This window comes from Pipra filicauda, unplaced genomic scaffold (assembly GCF_003945595.2).
Source record: "Pipra filicauda isolate LSUMZ 115617 unplaced genomic scaffold, ASM394559v2 scaffold5_size6683894_pilon, whole genome shotgun sequence".
Taxonomy (NCBI): Eukaryota; Metazoa; Chordata; class Aves; order Passeriformes; family Pipridae; genus Pipra; species Pipra filicauda.
The window spans coordinates 1,735,265-1,755,581 of NW_024104754.1; the positions used below are offsets into that span (position 1 = coordinate 1,735,265).

General features: G+C 37.8%; 2 protein-coding genes across 11 annotated transcripts in view; one reads left to right on the forward strand and one right to left on the reverse strand.

Moving 5' to 3' along the window:
* Positions 1 to 16,792, reverse strand: part of METTL8 (methyltransferase like 8) — a 101,291-nt gene extending 84,499 nt beyond the window's left edge. For all 3 annotated transcript variants that reach the window (XM_039387942.1, XM_027733685.2, XM_039387943.1), the window contains exons 1-2: positions 15,943 to 16,792; positions 9,207 to 9,318 (exon numbers count right to left, since the gene is read on the reverse strand). The gene's annotated coding sequence lies outside the window, so the exon portion shown is untranslated. The remainder of the gene's footprint in view (positions 1 to 9,206; positions 9,319 to 15,942) is intronic.
* Positions 16,408 to 20,317, forward strand: part of DYNC1I2 (dynein cytoplasmic 1 intermediate chain 2) — a 32,888-nt gene continuing 28,978 nt past the window's right edge. For 2 of the 8 annotated variants that reach the window (XM_027733673.2, XM_027733676.2), the window contains exons 1-2: positions 17,019 to 17,145; positions 18,879 to 18,996. In XM_027733673.2, the coding sequence (XP_027589474.1) occupies positions 18,889 to 18,996 (108 nt within the window). In that variant the 5' untranslated portion in view covers positions 17,019 to 17,145; positions 18,879 to 18,888. Of the gene's footprint in view, positions 16,618 to 17,018; positions 17,146 to 17,267; positions 17,303 to 18,878; positions 18,997 to 20,317 lie in introns of those variants that run through there. The other 6 variants (XM_027733677.2, XM_027733675.2, XM_027733678.2 and 3 more) reach the window with 5 other exon arrangements.

The window sequence follows — 20,317 nt, forward strand, 5'->3', positions numbered from 1 at the left end:
ACAGGCCTTAGTGGCCCTGACCAGCCTCACCCCCAGATGCCTGCCCATAAATCCAAGGGCTCTAATTAAGCTCAGTCTGGGTGTTTTGGGGCTTGCCTGTGCCTCTTGGACCTGACTTCCTGGCCTGATTTCTGCCTGACCCCATCACCAAGGACCTGCCCAGTAAGCACAGGACTCTAACCCTCAGTAGGTTGGGTTATGACCTGTGGATTGACTTTCCAGCATGACTGTTGACCTGCCTCAGCAGTTGAACCTGGTTGCCATTTCCATGCCTGCCCCGCTCCCAGCCAGCCCTCATTGCTCCCTGACATATTCAGCCTGGACTCAGAACTGGAGTACTTGCTGTAGACATGCCGTGGCTTCTCCATTTATAACTATTTCTTCTCTTCATATTGTTTTATGGAAATACTGTGCTTAAAAAGCTTCAAAATTACATTTTAGTTATTATAATCTACAAATAACAGATGAGGTGCATGAAGTGAACTAAGATGTTTGCTGGACAGTTAGTCCATAAAGCAATTTTTTTCCTGCATTTACAATGATGCAAAACAATACCATCACTTCACAGGTCTCCATACCTAATAAGAGTAGCATCTGCAAATATACATTTCCATGTTGAAAAGTATGCTTAAAATCTGTAGCAATGTAAAATGAGGGATAAATCTTGTCCTCACTTTATTGCATACTGTAAGAAGTTGCAAGGGCCTTGCAAACAGAACCTCAGCAGCTTTCAAAATGTACTGATAACTATACAGCTGGTGACTGGAAATAACAACTGCAGCCCTGCAAAGAAGGCACTGTTATACATGGATTTGGATGAACTCTTCTCCAAGCAGTGGGACCCTGGCAATGGCACTGCAAAAGCCTGGGAAGAATTTGCCTATCCATGAGACTGTAAGTGTATAACCATAAGCACTATTTGAGTTTGCATACAGACCTAAGCACTGCTATCCTATCCTCAAATAAATGACATAAAATTCACAGGCAGTACAGGCAGTCAGCCACTGACACATCAACAGCTGTTCAAATCCCCCACAGTAGTGTTACTCCACTTCGAAGAAAAGTATCTTTAAGTAAGAATTGCTCCCAGAGTTCACTGTTATTCCAGTCTCTGACTGTACCTGTACTGCATTTGTACCTGCTTTTAATAAGAAGTCAAATATTCTGGGACACATTCACATAGAGGTGTGGCTTTTGACTTCTTCCTTTGCAAGCCTACTCCAGTCATCGGGGAGTCTTGTGTACTCTGAACCTCTTTCTGATTTTCAATTGCTACTCAGTACTAACTGTAGGAAGCTCTATCAAGGAATCTACACACGGTTTGAGATCTCCACAGCGACCCCCAGGTCTTCTTACTAAGTGAAGAGGTGACTACAATCCTGTGAGAGTTCAGACATTTTTTCCCATTTCTTTCACATTATTTTGTACTTACTAACATTATGCTTTCCAAGCTACTCAGTGACATGTGCTCCATTCACTAATTAACATTTCCTTCTTATTCCAAAACTCCTTTCTCCATTTCTTCTAAGGACATTTTATTCCTATATTTGTATTCCCTGAATCTCTGCTCTAGCAAATGAAATCTTTATATCTCTGGGTATGTTTTCTCTGGTTTATAACCCTAGTAACTAATATCTCATTTTTGGGAGGGTAACTCAGTTTAGTATGAGGAAGACAATTTCTCCTAAAAGGAGAATTTCTCCTTAAAGGACTAATTCACTCTGAAGTGAAATCAGCTCTTGTGGAATGTAATAACTGGAAAAAAAGACATTTTGTACATCAGTCCAATATGTACAAATTAAAATTATATTACAAACCACATGTATAGTTTTATTATGTTATCGACATGTTTATATGATAGTTATTTGTATTACACTTAGTCTTCCTTTGCCTATCTCTAAACATTTAAAACATCCCTAATCAAATTACTAATAATATTATTTAACATTTAGGACTGTAATAATAAAAAATATTTTGGGGGTTTGCTCTAACATTTTGAATTTTCAATTAAAAATATTTTTGTTTCTTTAGAGTCAGTCTGTATGTAAAAGATAGAAAATCCATCCCACCAGCTGCATCCAACAATTTTTAGTTACTTTATAATTTAAGGTCTGACTCATTTTGAGAGAAGACAGCTCTATGTAAAACACTAGGACAAGCAGAAACTTCAATCTGTTTTCTTTATAAATTTGTTTATTCAGAAAGAAGCTTTGAAATAAAAGGCTTTGAAAGGCTGGCAGGCTTGCTGAACAATGAGTTGTTATATTTTGAAGGCATATTATCTTTAAAAATACAAGAAAACCTGAAGTGTTTCTAATGAGAGAACTCGTATTTTTGAAAGGAAATAAATGGAAGAGTTTGAGAGGATATTTTTGTTGTGTTTTTTTTTCTTCCTCCTGGGGCTGCCTGTTGCTCTTATGGGGAAGTTTCCTGCTGATTTGACTTTCTATTCTGCTGTGAGACTGATGCCAAGATTTACATGATTGCTGTGGATAGAAACTGGATTTAGCATAAGGAAGATAACTGCTTTTCCCCTAGGGAGAGACAGAAAAGGGAAAGACAGAGTGGGGCACATAGACAATATTATTTGAAGCTGTATTCTTGGTCAATTACTTTATTCAGCCTCTATTTTAGGTTATGCTGCAACTAATAAAAAGCAAGAAAGCTACTGGTCTCAAGCCAGGAACAAGATAAAGATGGAAACTCTTTGTAGTTTAATGCAAATGTCCAACTATAATGGAAGCAATGTACTGGTTTTATATAGAACTGTCATAGCACATCTTGTAACATAAACATAATTAGCAAAAACTCTCATCAGAATTTGCTGGGTGGTGATTTGCCTGATATGCAGAGTCCTTCAGCAGAGAGAAAAGAGTGAGTGCAGAACGGTGCATCATTACAGTTATTTTAGCAATTCATTGTCTGTACAGTCTTTTGCACATTCTTTAATTTTGAATTACATGTTCTGAACATTTAAACAGGGGTTAAGAGTTTTGTTGATAAAGCAGGTTTGTGCAACTTGAAATCATTTCCAGCCAGTTGGCAGACTGTTATCTTCTGTCAACCTACAGTACCTATGGAAAATGCAATCTTTTGAGATACTGAGAAAAGTTTGCATCACAATGCAGGAAACTTCACAAGCAAAGCAAGACTCCACAGTAAGCACACAAGAAATACTGTGGGCAGAAGGCAGTTTGAGGGAGTTTGGCACTGAGAGGGTATAGGTTTTCAAATGTAATTATTAACAGATCATTTAACCAAATTTTAGTAATTTTTCTAATTAAATAATATGCACTAAATAAATTAAATACCATAATGAGTCAGTAATTAAACAAACGAGAAATAAATATTATCTACTTGATCTAAAAGTTTAAATTCAGAAACTGGAAGATAGTATCATATTACTGAGGTAAATATTCTGGAGTTCCTGAACTAGATGTACATAATAGAAAGATGGGTAAGAATTAATTTTGTTCCCTTTTTGTTCAGTTAGTTATATGAACAACAATTTATTCTGACATTAAAATCAGGTTATCTAACTACAATGACTAATTTTATGGTTTTGCATTTTGTTGATTACAAAGTTATGATTATCTTGTGAAATTCAATTATTAAGAATAACTGATCCTTTAAGCTAAGCCTGTTGTAGGGCTGGTTTTGCTGTTAGAAAATAGCATACTTGAGATACTCAGTTACCACCTGCAAAATCTTCAGAGACCATTCAATTAAAAAAGGTGTCATCTTAGGGCCACTGATAATAGTTGCTTGGTGTTTTTGCATATACTAAAGATTATCTTTAGTATCAGTGTTTCTTGCATAGAAATTTTAGCAAAGCCTTGAATTTGGGGTATATGGACAAGCTTCCTGCAGTTTAGAAGTTTATTTGAGCACCCAAAGTCTTAGTGAACCCACCATTTTACTGAGACTCCCCTGAACACAGAATTATTTTGGAGATAAACCTAATAACCTGATACACAGCTACAAAATTACCATGAGGGTTATGGTATAGACTCATTAGCATTTATCTACTTTCCAGAACCATTTATTTTCTTTTCAAAACATGGTAAATTGAGACTTGATTTGGGGTTTTACATTTTGCCCCCTCTGCTTTTAGAGTGGAGTGTTGACGTAGAGTTTTTTTGTTTCAAAACCTCTTATTTTTTTTACTATCTTCTGCTATGTCACATTCTACTTTAATTCCTCTTGCATGGGGAAGAGAGCACTAGAGAACAAGAAGTGTCTTATTTCTCCCCTCTCTATTTTTCACAGTTGGCTAATTAGATTTCTAACAATGAAATTCAGGGCAAGGTGCCTTACCAGAAAGTTCAGAGTGTGAAGTCCAACCTCTGTGAACTATTTTGACCTTCTACAAATCAAAAGTTGTAGGTCTTTAAGCAATAATTCCCATATCAGTTCAGAAATTGTGTGCAAGCATACAGAAAAAAAATGGCAGTTAAAGAATTTTGATGATAGAATATTCCCCTTACTCTAGACACATTGTTCCAAATTGTAATTAACAAAAACTTTTTAAGTACCTAATTAAGATTTTATATTTATCTACCGTTGACTTTTGATCATTAGATTTTATGCTTTTATCTAGTAACTAAATGATCCTCTGCTATTAGCTGTCTTCCTTCTGTACAGATATTTATAATTATGACTCATTATCCTTTCAATGAAGCTAAATGGGAAGTCTGCATATTAGGAAGGTAGATGGTAAATGTTCATTCTTCTGCCCAAAATGAAAGAACCCACCTCACAAAATTGACTACACAGAGCTATAACCAAGATAAAACTTTAATAGCTCAAATTTGGGCTTGTCACTGCTAGCTTAAACTGTCACCATATTCATTGTGTTGCAAAAAGAGTCCAACAGGCTCAGTGCAGTGACAGAGCAAGTTCACATTTATTCCTACAAAATACAATACAAAACTATCCTATATAGGACAAAGACAGCTTTAAAACTTCTTTGAGAGATATGAGCTCACATAAATGTTCAGAGCTTCATCTGAAAAATAAACTATGTTTTAGTTTTGTAAAGATTTGGAATAAAACTGACTTTCCTAACAGGATAACAGCTCGCCTTCTTTCCAGTAGTTCTTTTGGCCATTTCATTCATTCATTCATACGGTTCAGTGCAGGACTGGGACAAATGTTAAGTGAAGTCATATATTCCAAAAGTTCCTTGACTGTAGGGAAACACCACACTTTTTATTCCTTTTACATTATTTATCTTTTGTTGTTTGGTTGTTTTAAACGTATACTAGCTTCCACAACTCAATACAGCAAAATATTTCCCTTGGCTCATGTAAGTTTTTTGTTAGTAAAATTACACTTTTTGTTGATGTAGGCATAGTGCAGTAACACAGTCATTTGAAAAGGAAAATCAGCCGCCTTTGGATTGTATACAATACTGACTTCTTTAACCGATTCATTCCTGGGAAGAGTAGCTAAAGGAAGGAATTCTGCCTATCTGCGGTGAGTTTAGACATCTTTTCGAATGGAAGAATTAACGCAGAGCAGTGCAGGTACATGCACACACAAACAGACATGCATATGGCCAGCTGGTGTTAGCTACTTTGTAGGAGACAGACAAACATTCTGAAGTTCAAATATTTAAAAACAGCTTCTGATGCTGTGTAAGTAAAAATCTTGTAATAGGCTACACATCATACAAGTGCACATAAAATGGTGGGGTTTGCCACAGGCAGTAGGTAATTTAAGACATCTAAAAGCTAGCATTTGAAACTACCATTTGTTATGATCCAAAATTTATGGATTAACTTTAACACTTTAAAAAAAGTTATTTATAAACAGAGTACATGCTAAATCTATTATTTTTGCCAAACTCTTGGGTTTTTATTTTGGACTTTTAAATGACAGATTTAATAATGGCCTAATAAATGACCTCCAACTGCATAAGCAACTGTAGAAAGGCACAGGTAGCTGGCTTTCACAATTAGAAAGTTCCATTCCTCTTCCTGGAAGCAAAAAGTTTTTTCTTTAAAGTGTATCCTCCTGACCTACAGATTCTACATGAATAGCTTAGAAATCTTGTAAGACTGAAAGTTTTTCTGAAAACAAGAGCCTTGACTATTGTGTATGTCTACATGTGAGAAAGTTTATGCAGGTACATACATATATACATACATACATACATGTATATATACTGTAGAAAGAACACGTTTTTTTCATATGAATTAACTAGCAGGGCAGCTTTATGTTGCCATCATTTTGTATGCACTGATGGAACCAACTGTGCTTTTAAATGGTAGTAATTAATTTTTGATGTTACCCCATTCACTATTACCCTCTGTGCTCGATCCGTGAGCCAATTTATATCAGTAATACAAATATAATAAGAAGAAAGCTTTTCACTGAGGACAGCAGAAAATGTCCAGTGCATTGAATTCAACTGAGTTGTATGACTGAAGGTCTAAGGGGCTTAAGCCTAGATTTCTACAGTAAAAGTATCTGTATATTCACCCAAAGATGAAATTATGAATACATCTGCTTTGCTTGAAAAAATGAAAAATCTCATTGAGAAAGTGTGCTTAACATTCCACAAGTCAATGCTGTTTATTACAGTGTTATCACACACATGCAGCCATTTGTTATAGAATAAACAAAATGATTTTTTTTGTGTTTCACTGGGTCAAAAAGCATGGGCAAAGATGTGCTGCAATTCATTACAATGTCACTGGAAAAGCTTTCATAAACATGAAGCTTTTTTTCTGGATTTATAATCAAATCACATTGAATATGATGTCAGAGAGCTCATCTAATTAGTTTTCATTGACTTAAATACATGTTTATATTTCTTAGCTGTTGTTGTCAGCTTTACAACAGTGTTTTTCATTAAAGGTTGGCAAAAAGTATTTAACCATATCTTAAGTGGACTCATCTGCACAGTTCTGGTTGCTGGGATATTCTGCTAAAATCTCTTGATTCTTCAGAACAGTTTTGTGTATGATAGACCCTACTTCACCATCTTTATGCAGCTGTACACAAGACTGAATCAAAATCAAGATGGGAAGGCTTGCAGAATGAATCAGCAAACAAGTGTTTCTAAAATAAAAAAAAATCTGTCACAGGTTTGTTGATGATATGAGAAGTATAACACATTGTAGCGAGCCTACCATCTGAACATGTGGAAGGAGAAATACAGAACACAAAGCTACAAAAATCCAGTAAAATCGTAAAGTCTTTCGTAGTATCGATTCTACAGATCACATTATTTCTCGAGGCCAGAGGCAGAATCTCATAATGTGATCCTTTTCCAAACCAAACAGGTGTCCAAGTAAAAGACAGTTGTGCTTTTCACCACAGTTTTTAAGGAGATTATTGATTTTGTATGTGTCCATTTAAGTGTGTCTATTTGAGATGTGTTAGGGTGGGTTTTTTCAGAACTATTGAACACCCATAATTGACTGTTGAGGTCATTATCATTCTTGGTGTTCATTTTAGCTCATACAGTTAATAATCTTAAGAATACCCAGTTTGTCATTTTCTTGTTCAGCAGTTCTATTCTCTATACCATATTAACAAAGATATATAAAAATCTTTTCTCTCTTCAACTCACTATCCATGGATAATTTCTGTGCTCTGGAGTAGTCTAGCATGATGTTCTAGAAGTTGTTTGAGATATATGCAACACATATAGGATGTTCCTGCATCAATATATTCTAGCATCACGATTTTGGCAGCTCCTCCAGTACAAAGTCAGTTCTAATTTATTCCTAACATTTTTATATTGCAATCTCAGAAGTTTCATCCTCCACACTTCCCCGGTCTCCTGACACATAGTTTCGCACATCTGGTTGTCTTTCTGTTATTTGCTTTGGACAGTCTCTTTCCAATTCAAGCTAAATATGGAATAAAATATTTTGCTTTAAATGCTTATTCTTATTCTTTCTCTTTCTCTGTGGTTAGCCTGCACATTTGGTAACATTTTAGAACCTTCTATTTACCTTTCAAGCCATTTCAGAACACCTCAATATTTTTGCTCTTATTTTAGAACCTTCAGAAAATCAGAACTTCTTTCCTGCATTCACATACAAAGCAACAGCAAAGAGAACTTCGCTGTAGTTTTAAAAACTCAGAACACTGAGGTTTGATTACTATTCTGAAAGAAGTCCTTTAAAAAGGGAAATCTCAGGAACATTTACCTTTGTGCACCACAGTACAGTGCAGAGATCTTTGGCATACTGATGACAGAATCTGCAGATTCCCTTTTAGCTCTCTAGGGAGTCTTACGAATTTCAGATGCAGTAGTCCATGGTTCAATTTCTTGCTGGAATGGATTCTCCACAAGTAGGGATAATCCTTCATTTGATGCTTACTCACTTGGATATATTTCTGTATTCCATACTGGCCATATCAGGTTTTGCAATGCTTATTTATTTTTGCCAGAACACATTCCTGCATTAGCTGGTATTATTACCCTTACATGGTTGAAATGGCACTTTTCTTCTATGATCTTCTTTTCATTAGCTTAAAATAACTTTTTAAAGCAATTATCTCTAGGTTAATACTTCTCAGGCTTGTTCTCAGGCTAACAGTTACATTTTTACCATTTTTAGTTGGAAGAGAATGCACTCAGTAGTTTTTGAGGATCAGGCTTTCAAATATGTACAGATACAGTTGGCAAATGCAATAGTTCCTTATTTCCATTCATTTAATTTTTATCCTCCTAACTATAAGTAAGTATGATATAGTAACACCTCAAATACCACTTCCAATCTTCTTTGTTTTGAAGTTCCTACTGAAGTTTGTTTTTGTTAAGTTGCACGGTATTTAGAGCATCTTTTGACTTGACTCACTATCTGAATTTATTAAATAAAACTAATATCTTTATTATATGAACTGTGTATGTTCAATACATACTATATGCATGTATTGATACATTACCTCAATTACATAATTTTAATTTATATTATAATAATAAATAGATTGTCTTATATCTCAATTAAAATATAGCTTAATTACATAACAGAGATGTTAATGTTGTAATTTTAAATCTGTAAAAGCTATATAACTAGGTAAGATTTCAAAAGAATATTATGTTCTCTAGGTAAATACAGCGCAGTGTGGCATAATGTATAACATGACATTTTATGACATCATGGTCATATATATATATATATATACACACACACATATATATATAAAACAGTAACACAGTTTAAAGAAATAGGTTACTGCACCTGAAAGACAGCAGATGAAGATGGGAGACATGGAAAAATTACCTTCATGCAAACCTCACGCTGTGCCACCTGGCAGCTCGTGTCATGTACCCTTCAGCCACCACTGAATCTCCTGTGAACAATGGAAGATTCAAAACAGATACAAATCAGAACAGGCCACAGTTTTTTGCATTAAATATTGCTTAATCTTCCTAATAATTATATTTTTTGTTATCCACTATTACTAACCTTTAGTTGGCTAAGAAAATTCTAAAAGCATTTCCAATATTTTCTTAGCAGGCACTGAATCAGAACTTTCAATTGCTACAGCACCATACAAAAAGTGTATTTAAAAGGTATTTCAGTCCAAGGCCTGACAGAGCAATTTCTAATCACTTAGCTTCTTACCACCAGCACTATTCTTTCCAGTGCAGAAACAATTCATAATACACAGAGTCACACCAGCATTCCAAGTCCTACATGCTTCAGCAAATAAAACAAGGTGATTTGACAATCTCAGATATAGCTCACTCTTTTTGGATAAATAAAAAGCCAGTAAATTTAAGCATTTCTTTTCATTTTACACAACCTTGTGGAATTTATTTTAATAAATTATCTCGGAAATCTACTTGATCGGTTTCCATCAGTAATTTAGAGATAGATTTTCAAAGGCATGAAAACCTAATAAGAATGCATCTAATTGATTTTCAGAAAGAGCTGAGGACTTGATCCTGCATTTACTGCAGTTGGCACTGAAATTTTCATTGATTTAAATAAGAACAGGTTCATACCTGCAGAGACTAGCTGCTATTTATGCCTTTCACACTATCCCTTCCATAGTTAGAGATTTCTTCCCATTTTTTGTACAAATAACCTACACACTTGATGTGAAATGAAAACTCTAAGAGCATATATTCATGTCAAAACAAAAGAAGAAAGGAAATAATGATTTTGTACATACACTCAGTGCAATTCACCTTATATTACAAAAAACAAACAAACAAAAAAACAACAAACCAACAAACAAGTCACATTTCCAAAGGTAATGGAAGTTTTAACACTTAAGAGTGAACACATTGCAACTGCCCCTCAATTTTATGTTGCCTGTTCACTGAAGTCAATGGCATTATTTAGGAGTAAAACAACCAAAACATTGAATACCTAGTTTAGTCTCTAGCTGTTTAGAAGTCTACAAGTTTGAGTAACTATACACAGAACTATTGCTTTACTGCTGCAAGTAAGGAAAACGTTATGAAACATTCTATCAGTAAATGAAACGCTGTGATCTTATTCTGTTTTTTGTAGTAAAGAAATGCAACTGAGTATTTTAAAAGTATTCCTATGTAGGGAATATCTGGCTTTTCAGAGAATTGTCTCACCGATGTATGCAAAGATCAAAAAGGGGTGATAGTGTTAGCATTCCAAATTCACCTATGTGAAACAACAAGATAATTAGGTGTAAAAAATGCATAGTCATGTTGAAGGCAGTAAAGGATCGATTTCATCTGCAGGCAAGTGGAGTGTGCACTGTATCATCTGAGCCAAAGGAGTGACCGCCTCGATTCAAATGCAAAACGCCTATTCCTATTGCAGATGGAGTTTTCCAGGACAAAATGTTCAATAGAAAGATTACATTTCCAGTGGGGCAGAAAGGTATTTGCCAGTGTCTCATTACAGCTTTGATACAAACATCTTGGATTTCAATTAGCTTTGAGACAGAACAGCAATAATCCAGCATTGAAACTACAGACAAATCTTTGTTTCTTACACCATTATATGTGGATTTTTGTTTCATTTGCAATAAGATATTGCAAGATTTCCAAAAGAAATACATAGAAGGAAATAACATTCCATTCATTTTAATGGCAGAGATATCAGTTAGTGATGTGTCTGATAACTTTGCACTAGGAGGCGAGGGTGACATAATTTACATTTTTTCCAGCATAAATGAAAAGTGCTGAATTCCTTGAACCGTAAGTGTCCCATCAGTTCTACCCTCACTGTCCCACCTCCTATTATTAACATACCATATCCACTCTGATGCTTTTGATCCCTTTCTATGAAAAGTAATTTGCCTTCTCAATGGAAATAAGTATGAAATTTGCTCTAGTACATTGCAGGAGTTCAAACAATGGCCTGCAGAAATTTCCACTCTGTGGAGATAATCTTTTAACCTCACAAATTTAGACTTTGCAGTCATTTAAAATGCTTACTCCTAAATATTATTTGATATTTAAGAAAACTAGTATGTTCTTCTGAATCAATCATGGAACTAGGAGATTGAAGGGCAGTTCTTAACCGTCACTTGAGTATCTGTGACTGATTTTGAATTAACTCCTGTAAAACTGGATTGTATTTGCCATCCTTACTTTATACCTGCATCACAAGGGTAACTCTCAGTTTCTGATATGTGGCAGGAAGAAAAGCTCAAAAACCACTCAGATATGATTCTGTATTGATTTCTTTGTTAGTAATGAAGTTATGATCTACGCCATGCAGATATGATTTTAATAACACTCCAAATTATATTTGATGCCTTCCATTCAAAAGGCTTCCTTTCAAATATCAAATCACATAGCTTTAGCAGTAAGAAATATTGCTATTGAAATAAATATGGTTAATTTGACACACTAAACAACTGAGACTAAGAAAAAATAAAGATAGGTCTGTAACCTAGTAACCAGTGGCAAAAACTAAAGGTGGCAAAACACGACTTTTCCTCCTGTGACACCAAGGTGAAATTCAAGACATGACTGCAGTCACTTGCCCCACAATTCCAGAGCAGGGATAAGAGCTGCGAAAATGGTCCTTTTAAGATTAATTGTTCTATGAACTAGCCACAAGGGTTTTTCTCTCAGAGAAAGAAATGCTACAAAATGCTAGATTTATCACTAAATGTAAAAATGAAACCCAGGAAATTATAAAATCTCATGGATCTGTATTTTTTACTTTCTTTTGGACTCTAAATGGCCGTCATAAATAAATCACAACAGCTGATCAGTAACTGTCTGTGGATATATACAATGAATTTAAGCCAGCCTCTATAATGGGCTTTATGTTTCACTTCTGAATGGCAGGCATCTTTAGGGGAATGAATGCAAGAAAGATATAATTCTCTATAACTATAGTGAAATTAAAAATAATTTTCCTGATTAATGACAATATTGCTTAAATAGCACATACTTCCACTGACTTTAATACCAGCTGTAAATACATTTTGCTCATAAAAACAGATCTGTAAATGTGTTAGAGCTTGGTAGCATTACTGGCATACACAATACTAACAAAAACAGTGCTGTTTATTTTTTGTCATAGCGCTATAAAAAAACTTAACAGGTTAGATGGTGCTTTGTGTATGTTATGCAGAATAAGAAATGCCAAATTATACATGTAGATTTTTTCCAGAAGGATATTTGAACATATTCTATTTACTGTAAAATAAGTGCAAGTCCCCAATTATAAACATATATTTAATATTATTTTTTAAAGTTTAAATTTTATAAGTTTTTTTCTGCAAGTATAATGTAATTGAAGAATTTAATCTTTTCAAATTATTTATTTTTTGCAGAGTAGCAGATTTTGATTGTAAACTTCTAAAGCCACAGAAAAGTCCAGATGGCTGTTTCACAAGATGTTCCATGAGAAAAATTATATGAGTTGGTTGTTTTTTCTTTCTGTACTCACAGCACTCTCAGAATACAGACTTGAAAAGGACATCAGAGATCTAGTCCAATCTGCTTTAGCAGAATAAGTGTTCTTTAACATGTAATAGCTGCCCAATCTCCTGTTAAAAATTCCAGATAGAAGAGATTCCAGTAGCAAATTTAACAAAACAACACCACAAACTGCTTTCTCTAAGACAAACAGGCTCATTTCTTATAAAACTTTTTCTGACAGGAACAACAGATTTGTCTCAATAGAAATCTGAGTACTAACAGCCATTAAGACCCATGATGATGATGCCTATGTTTAAAAGCAGTTATTGAATAAAAATTTGCCAGCAGTAGAGTATCCACTTATACACACACATACCAGCAAAATATACTTTATTTGTTGAAAATTGTATACTTCTCTCAGCCTTTAAAGAACTGAAAGAAACAGCTGTTTAAATTTCTACCATTAGAAAACGTGTGCATTTCACTGTTTTATGGTTTTCTGGAGTCTCAAAATCACATGTCATGGGAAAGATGTACACTTACTTAGGTCTCTACAAGTTCACACATATATGTTCCATTTACAAGCCATACAAAAGGCCTTTTGCAGGTTTATTCTCTTTTTCTGTCTGAAAACACATGTGCTAATGTAGTCAAAGGCATTGAAAGATGTACCATTCAAACCTAAGTGGATTCCTTTTGTTCAAAAGGTTATTTTTTAAACTAAACTACTTGCATAGATCAGACTATCTCAGAAAACATAAACCAAAACACTTGTCAAATAGATTAAATAACAGGATATTAATGTAACCAAATTTAGGTCAAGCAAAGTAGAAAGAAAAAATTAATCCTGATTAAAAAATATAATCAACAGTTTAATACGATCAATGGGAAACAGATGCTCAAGCTGAGGGCACACTATAGGCTGGCATACAACATACTTTAAAACCTTTCCTTTGGTCTGATCTCTTGGCAGTTCTCATATTCTCTCATAAAACCAGAGCTAGTGCAGGTTTTGGTGTGTTACAGGATCCCTTAGGAAGCTGTCATTATCTCCTCTCTTAACCACATAATAGAAAAAAAGAAGAGAGTACCGTACACAGACCACACTGAGGAAGGAGAACCTGGAATTTTTCAACTGGTAACCTTATTTTCTGCAATCCTCAAAAAGGACCCATTCACCACCACCTTATTGTGATACAACAGAAAAAAAATATGTCCATCTAGCAGGAATAGGGAAGGGGAAAGAAACTTATATTAGCAATGCAGCAAATTTTCTAAGCAAAAGCACAGACTAACAAATGATATTAGAAAAGTTATATATTTATATCATGAAATAAAATTTTCCTGATTATTTCAATTCCAGTAAGTCTGTAGAAGGGACTTTTAATTGCCCTGAAATATGAGGGGGAAAAAGGGAGCCTCAATGGAGAAAGGTAGGTCAGCTGCCTTTTCCTAGACTCATGTACTTCCAGAGAGGACAGCACAGCACTGGCAGTTACTTGAGGAAGGAACTACCCTCTCTAGCACAGATCTTGGGCTCATGCTCCAGAGCAAATCACTGTTCCTCAGCAGCACAAGGAGGTGACAGAGTAAGATGATGGCCCAGTTGCCTTTGCTCTCTACCCTTATGATTCAGGCAGCAGAGGAGTCTAATATTCTCCAAAAAAACAAAAGTAGAGACTCTTCTAAATCAAATGGTATCTTCCTCTGCTTAGTCTGGATTCCTGCTCACCTGCAGCAGAGACCTGATGCCCCTTTATCATTCTTTTACATGTCTCAAAATAACTTCTCAGTAATACACTAGTTCTGTTTACATGGGTACACAATCACTATTAACTCTGGTGTTCGTGTCTTAACCAAGCTGTGACCATCCAAGAACCAATGCACAGGATGGGTGTATAAAATCCCCTATAAGCTGTTTTCCCAGTGCTGGGTGCTGAAAGAGTTCACCTCATAGTGTAACTGAGCCACATTCTTACAGGCCATTATAAAATTGGGGTTTGCTACACCGAAAGATGCCACCACCGGGAAGCTGAGGCTGGAAGAAAACGCTCACTTGTAAACAGCTACAACCCGTGTGCTTTCTCCAACCCGTCCTCCCACCATAGACCTCATGCCTTCCAGCTGATGAAAAATGTACCAGCTTACTTAAACTGAAACTGCTGTTACTTGTGAGATCCCTGACTGCTAAGCCCCCACAAATTTATTTGTATAGAGTTAGTACCCTGTCAGTGTTTGTGTCACTGCTAAACTGACTCAGGTAGAGTTGTTTGAAAACTACAGCTATCATTTACAAAGAAAAAGGGGGATGTCACTGCTGCAAAAATTAGCTATTCTATTTTCTGTGTTCTAAAATGAAGGACTAATGCAAAAAATAATAACATGACCTTTAGCGTATATATGTAGGTTCAGGACCAAGAAATACACTTCAATATTGAAGATCAATTACCAAAAAGCAATTGGCTAAATTAATTAGAAATGTGAGATATCTGGTTCCTACATTCATAATTTTAAATGTAAACTTAAAAAATATTACTGGAAAGCATCAAATAAAAAATTAATATTTTATAGCCAGACAAGAAATAAAGTAAAATACAGAAATAAAACATAGATTCCTGTTCTGAGGTGCACACATCACTTTAAGTGGTATGAGAAAATTCTGGCAAATTCAAGGACGATAGATGTTAGTGGAAGTTCATTACTATCATCTTCATATTTCCATCTCTGGAGAAAGATGCAACCTCTTGTCTTGCACATCATACAATTTTCTTTGACACTTTCACGTAACAGTTTCTCTGAATGGTAACACCCATACTCTCACAAAATGTATGGAGGTTATTCAATGATCAGAAGCCATCTAGACAACAGACAGTTTCTCTAAATTTTCTTAAGGTACAGTGTGAACCCTGACTCACATGGAAGACTAAATAATCAACACTGACTCCTGCAGCAACTGAAGTTCTCCTGGCAGCTCTCCCAGCAAAGTACCAACCAACCTGTTCAGTTTATGATACCTAGCAGAATTGCAGCCTGACAAAGGCTGACGGCAAACGTGGCCTCTTTCCAGTGCTTGTCAGGACGAGTTCAAAAGATATACTCACCAGGCACAACTATTTGTAGATCCAGTGATTGCAAATAAATTATTCCAATTTGCAATAGCAGAAAATTTAACCTGCTATGGAGTTAATAGTTACTGCTTCCAAAAGCTTCGTTTTGTAGGGTGTTGCAAAAACACACTCCACTTGAACTATAAGAATCATCCATATTAATTCTGCCTTGGAAAGCACAGTTCAGGAAGATCAGCAGGCTGAGGTGTCACGCACTTCAGTGAGATACATTCAGCAGCACCAGCCCAGCAGTTAAAAAAACAGGTGAAAGATTTTGATACAGGTTTCCACACGACGCAAGTGACAATATACTTATTTAGGAGGAGCGGGGAAGAGCAACGGCACTTGCTACCAGTTTGTAGCTGTACCCGAACGAGGTGTACCTTCACTCCTGCACGACGCCCGTGAGGGACAGCGCCGTGTCCCCGGGACAGCCCAAGGCCAGGGCGGGACACCCCGCACGGCACCCTCTGCGCGGGCCATTCGTCCCTCGCCTGACGCTCAGGGCACAGCCGGCGTTTACAGCTCTCATCCCCAGCTCACTGGAGTGATTACGGTACTGGCCCTACGCCTGGCCCGCAGAGAAAACCCTACAGTTCAACCAGTGCCCGCATCGACACGATTCGTTTCACTGATCGGCAAGGCGGAGTCTGAGGCGGCTGGGCTAAGGTAGATCCTCACTGACAGGGGTGGGCTGAGGCTGCTGGGCTAAGGTGGATCCTCACTGACAGGGGTGGGCTGAGATGGCTGGGCTAAGGTGGATCCTCACTGACGGGAGTGGGCTGAGGTGGCTGGTCCCTCCTTGCCCCGGGACCCAACCCCGACGGAGAGGTCGCAGCCCCGCCCAGTGGATCCCGCCCGGGCCCCGTGAGGCGCGGGCGCCTGGACCGCCGAGCGTCCGCACCACGGAAAGACTACAGCTCCCTTCATGCAACGCGCGACAGCGCCACTCTCCCTTGCGGCGGGGCGCCGGCACCGAGTCACGCCCGGCGGCGCGCGCTGCATGCCGGGCGTCGTTGTTCTCCGAGAGTCTTCTCCAGCCCCGCCCCGCGGGAGGGGCGCGGTGCCGGGCCCGGGAAGCGCCCCGTCCCCGCCTCTCTTCGCCCTCGTTCCCCGTGTGAATTGCTTTCGGATCGCTCGCTGAGTAGCGCCTTGGGTGTCTTCCTGAACAGGTCTCCGTGTCCTTCCGCAGGTCCCGTAAGTTCCTGCGCATCCCACAACGCTGTCAGAGCTGGTTTGTCCTTCGGCGCTCGCCGTAGGCCGCTGCCCTCCCGCTGCCGGCGCCTTTGTGCGGCGGCGGAAGGGGCGCAGGGGCGGCGGAGCGGGGCCGGAGCGGGGCAGGAGGCACCGGCAGGTGCGGGGGCCGAGTCGCGCTCGGGCCGCTGCTGCCCAGGGGGAGCGAACGCTCCTTCCGTGGGGCTCGCCCTGCGGAGCGAGGGCCGGGCGGCAGGGTGGGGCTGGGGGCGGCCTGGCCGGGGCTCCCTGAGGGGGAGAGACCGGGAAGTGCCGCCGCCTCCTGGGCCGCGGGTGTGGGGGAGGACCCTGCCGGGGCGGCCGGGCGCGCTCCCCGGTGCGGCCCCCATGGGGTTTGGGATGGGTGCTTTAGTTCTGGCGGCACCAGGTTCGTGCCGCTGTCAGCCCCGGGCGAGGCGGGGCGGGGCGGGCGCCCCTCTCGCTCCTCGGGAATCCCTTCTCTAGACGGGCGGGGCGGGGACCCGCGGTGTGACAACGCACCTTCCTGGTGCTGTGCCAGAGTGACACGGGAATGCCATTCAAGAAAGCCGACCGTAGAGTATTTATTTATTGGGACTTAAATGTTTACAGAGGACATATTCGTGTCCTCTGTAAACGTTTAAGTACTGGTAGACGTCTGAGGCTTGCAGCATTTTGCATTCTTGTCTGTGCTTAGGTGTGCAGTGCAAACGCAGGTATTCTTAATTTTGAATTAGTGCGTAGTTATATTACTAATGCATAATCCTGTGTCCTCGGTGTCAAGCTTAGTGTAAAAAGCATTTATTGTAGAACCACTCAGTTGTTGTAGAACCACTTCTACATTTTCTTTTCAGACTTAGATTTCCTTAAAAACAGTAAAATTAAGCTGGTCTCCATTTAGTCTGTTCACACAATTTTTCATACCTGTGTTCTAAATCTTTGTTAAGTTCTAAGTTTGGGAGTTTCCCACTTTTTGTTGTTGACCTTCTCCTCTGTATCTGAGTTAGTTATATAGCAAAACTTTTTGTAGCATTTTTGTCTTTAAAAGATCCACCAATTTCTTAACAGTGTACAGAAAGTTTGGGGACAAAAATTGATAATACACATATTTTATAGTTTTCTTTGACCATCACACTTGTACTTACATTGTCTTGTAGTTTATAGTAATGCTACTAAATCTCTTAATAAATATTTTGAATCATACGGTATGTAGAAGTATATATAGTTTACATGCTAAGTTGTAGTGTGCCAATATTTAGCTGTTGAAGTGAAAAGTGAAAGATAAATACTGTCTTGGTGCTCTCCTTGCTGTTTTCAGTCTCAGTTGGCTCTGTAGCTGTACAGAATCCTATGGCAAAATCAAATACTCCCGTCTTCAGTACCTAATGTTTCTTTCAAAGTAGTTCCTTCAAACAGCATCAGAACTACCTTAAGAATGGATGCTGTCACCATGTCATAGTTCTATCTGTTTTAAATCAATCCCTTGAGAATGTGTTAAGTGAAAGAAAAAAGGAAATAGGGAAGTGATTTTTTTTTTTCAATTATTACTCTTTTTCATATTACTGACTTTTCAGGTTTGTGGTTGTGGTAAGCTAGTGTAATTTCTTTAAGGATAGCTTCTTTAAAGGAAAGCTGCTCTCTTAAAAAAAACTCAGCAAACGAAAAACCCCAAACAACCAAAACAAAACCCAAACAGTGATGTGATTTCTGTTGATCAGCATTTCAGCCATGTCGGACAAAAGTGAGCTGAAGGCGGAGTTGGAGCGCAAGAAGCAGCGATTGGCTCAAATCAGAGAGGAGAAGAAGAGAAAGGAGGAGGAGAGAAAGAAAAAAGAAGTAAGAAATAATTTTCGCTTTGAAGTTTGGCTTTGCATATGTAACTTGCCCAAAATTTAAGGTTAGGTTCACATGATCATTTGCTACGTGTAGTTCAGGGAGTGTCTATTTAATGGCTGGTGCCAGTACAAATGTAGTACTTCCATTGTCTGAGGAGAGCAAACACCTGCTGTTTTCTTTAGAATTGTCCATACGATGTTATGTATTAATTCTGGGGGTTTTTAATCCTACACTGGTATAAAGTTCTGATTTCTAAAACTACTTTGTGCATGTAACATCACTAATCAAATCACTGTAAATTATTGCCTGAAAGCTCCGCTTAATGAGTTAGAGTGGTGTTAACTAACTTCTGAAGTACAGTCCACAGGATGTCTATATGAATTGTCTGACTGTCAGTATTATCATTGTACAAATACTGTTCTACAGTCTCGTGCTCTTTGACCCATCTATAGGGTGAATTTTAAAGTCAGATCAGCACTCAGGATGTGTGTTAGACTTGGTTTGCTAACATTGTCTTCTGGATTTCTGTCTTCTAAAGGATGTGACAATCAGAGATTTATTGCTGTTTCTCCTGAATGCAGATTATGCCTTATAAAAGAAACTTACTGGAATGTTTGGGGATACTTTTTCAAGACTTCTCTGTTTTGGTTATAATCTGGTTGGTGTTCCAAATTGGGATATGACTGAAGACTGGACAGCTGCCAACTACATGATTCAGACAAAAAGGAGAGGGAAATATCTCAAATTATGTTCTAATGATCTTGTAACAATGTATTGCCTGTATCTGAGATTCCACATGTGATGCAATAGCTTAGCAGCTGAGAACTTGCTCTAAAATTTGGGAATTGCTTTTTAAAAAAGCAGTTAAATGATTGTGGAAAGATACGGAGTGTTCAGCATCTTTTACGGTAGAGTTTGCCTTATGTCTAAATTAAAGAGGAGGAGGTGTAGGGTTTTGAGTGCTTTGTTTTTTTAAATCTGGCAGATAACACAACTTAAAGAAAACTACTTTTCCTTGATACAGTCATTGTAATTTCAAAATTATAACAATATGGCAATGTCTCTAAAACACTTTCATACACAGATACATAATATTATTTCTTCAGTCTTTGCATTTTACAGTGTTTAGCATTAGTGTAAAAAAAAAGGTATTCTTAATCTTATGAAGTGTTATTCATTGTGGCACACTTTTTGGATGTTTATATATGTCTTTTAAAGACAGTACCAAAGCTACAGAACTTTGTTATTCCTGTCTACTTTATCTACAAAAAGGACCGTCAGAATTACTGGAGTCAAATACTTAACCTGTATGATGATAGGT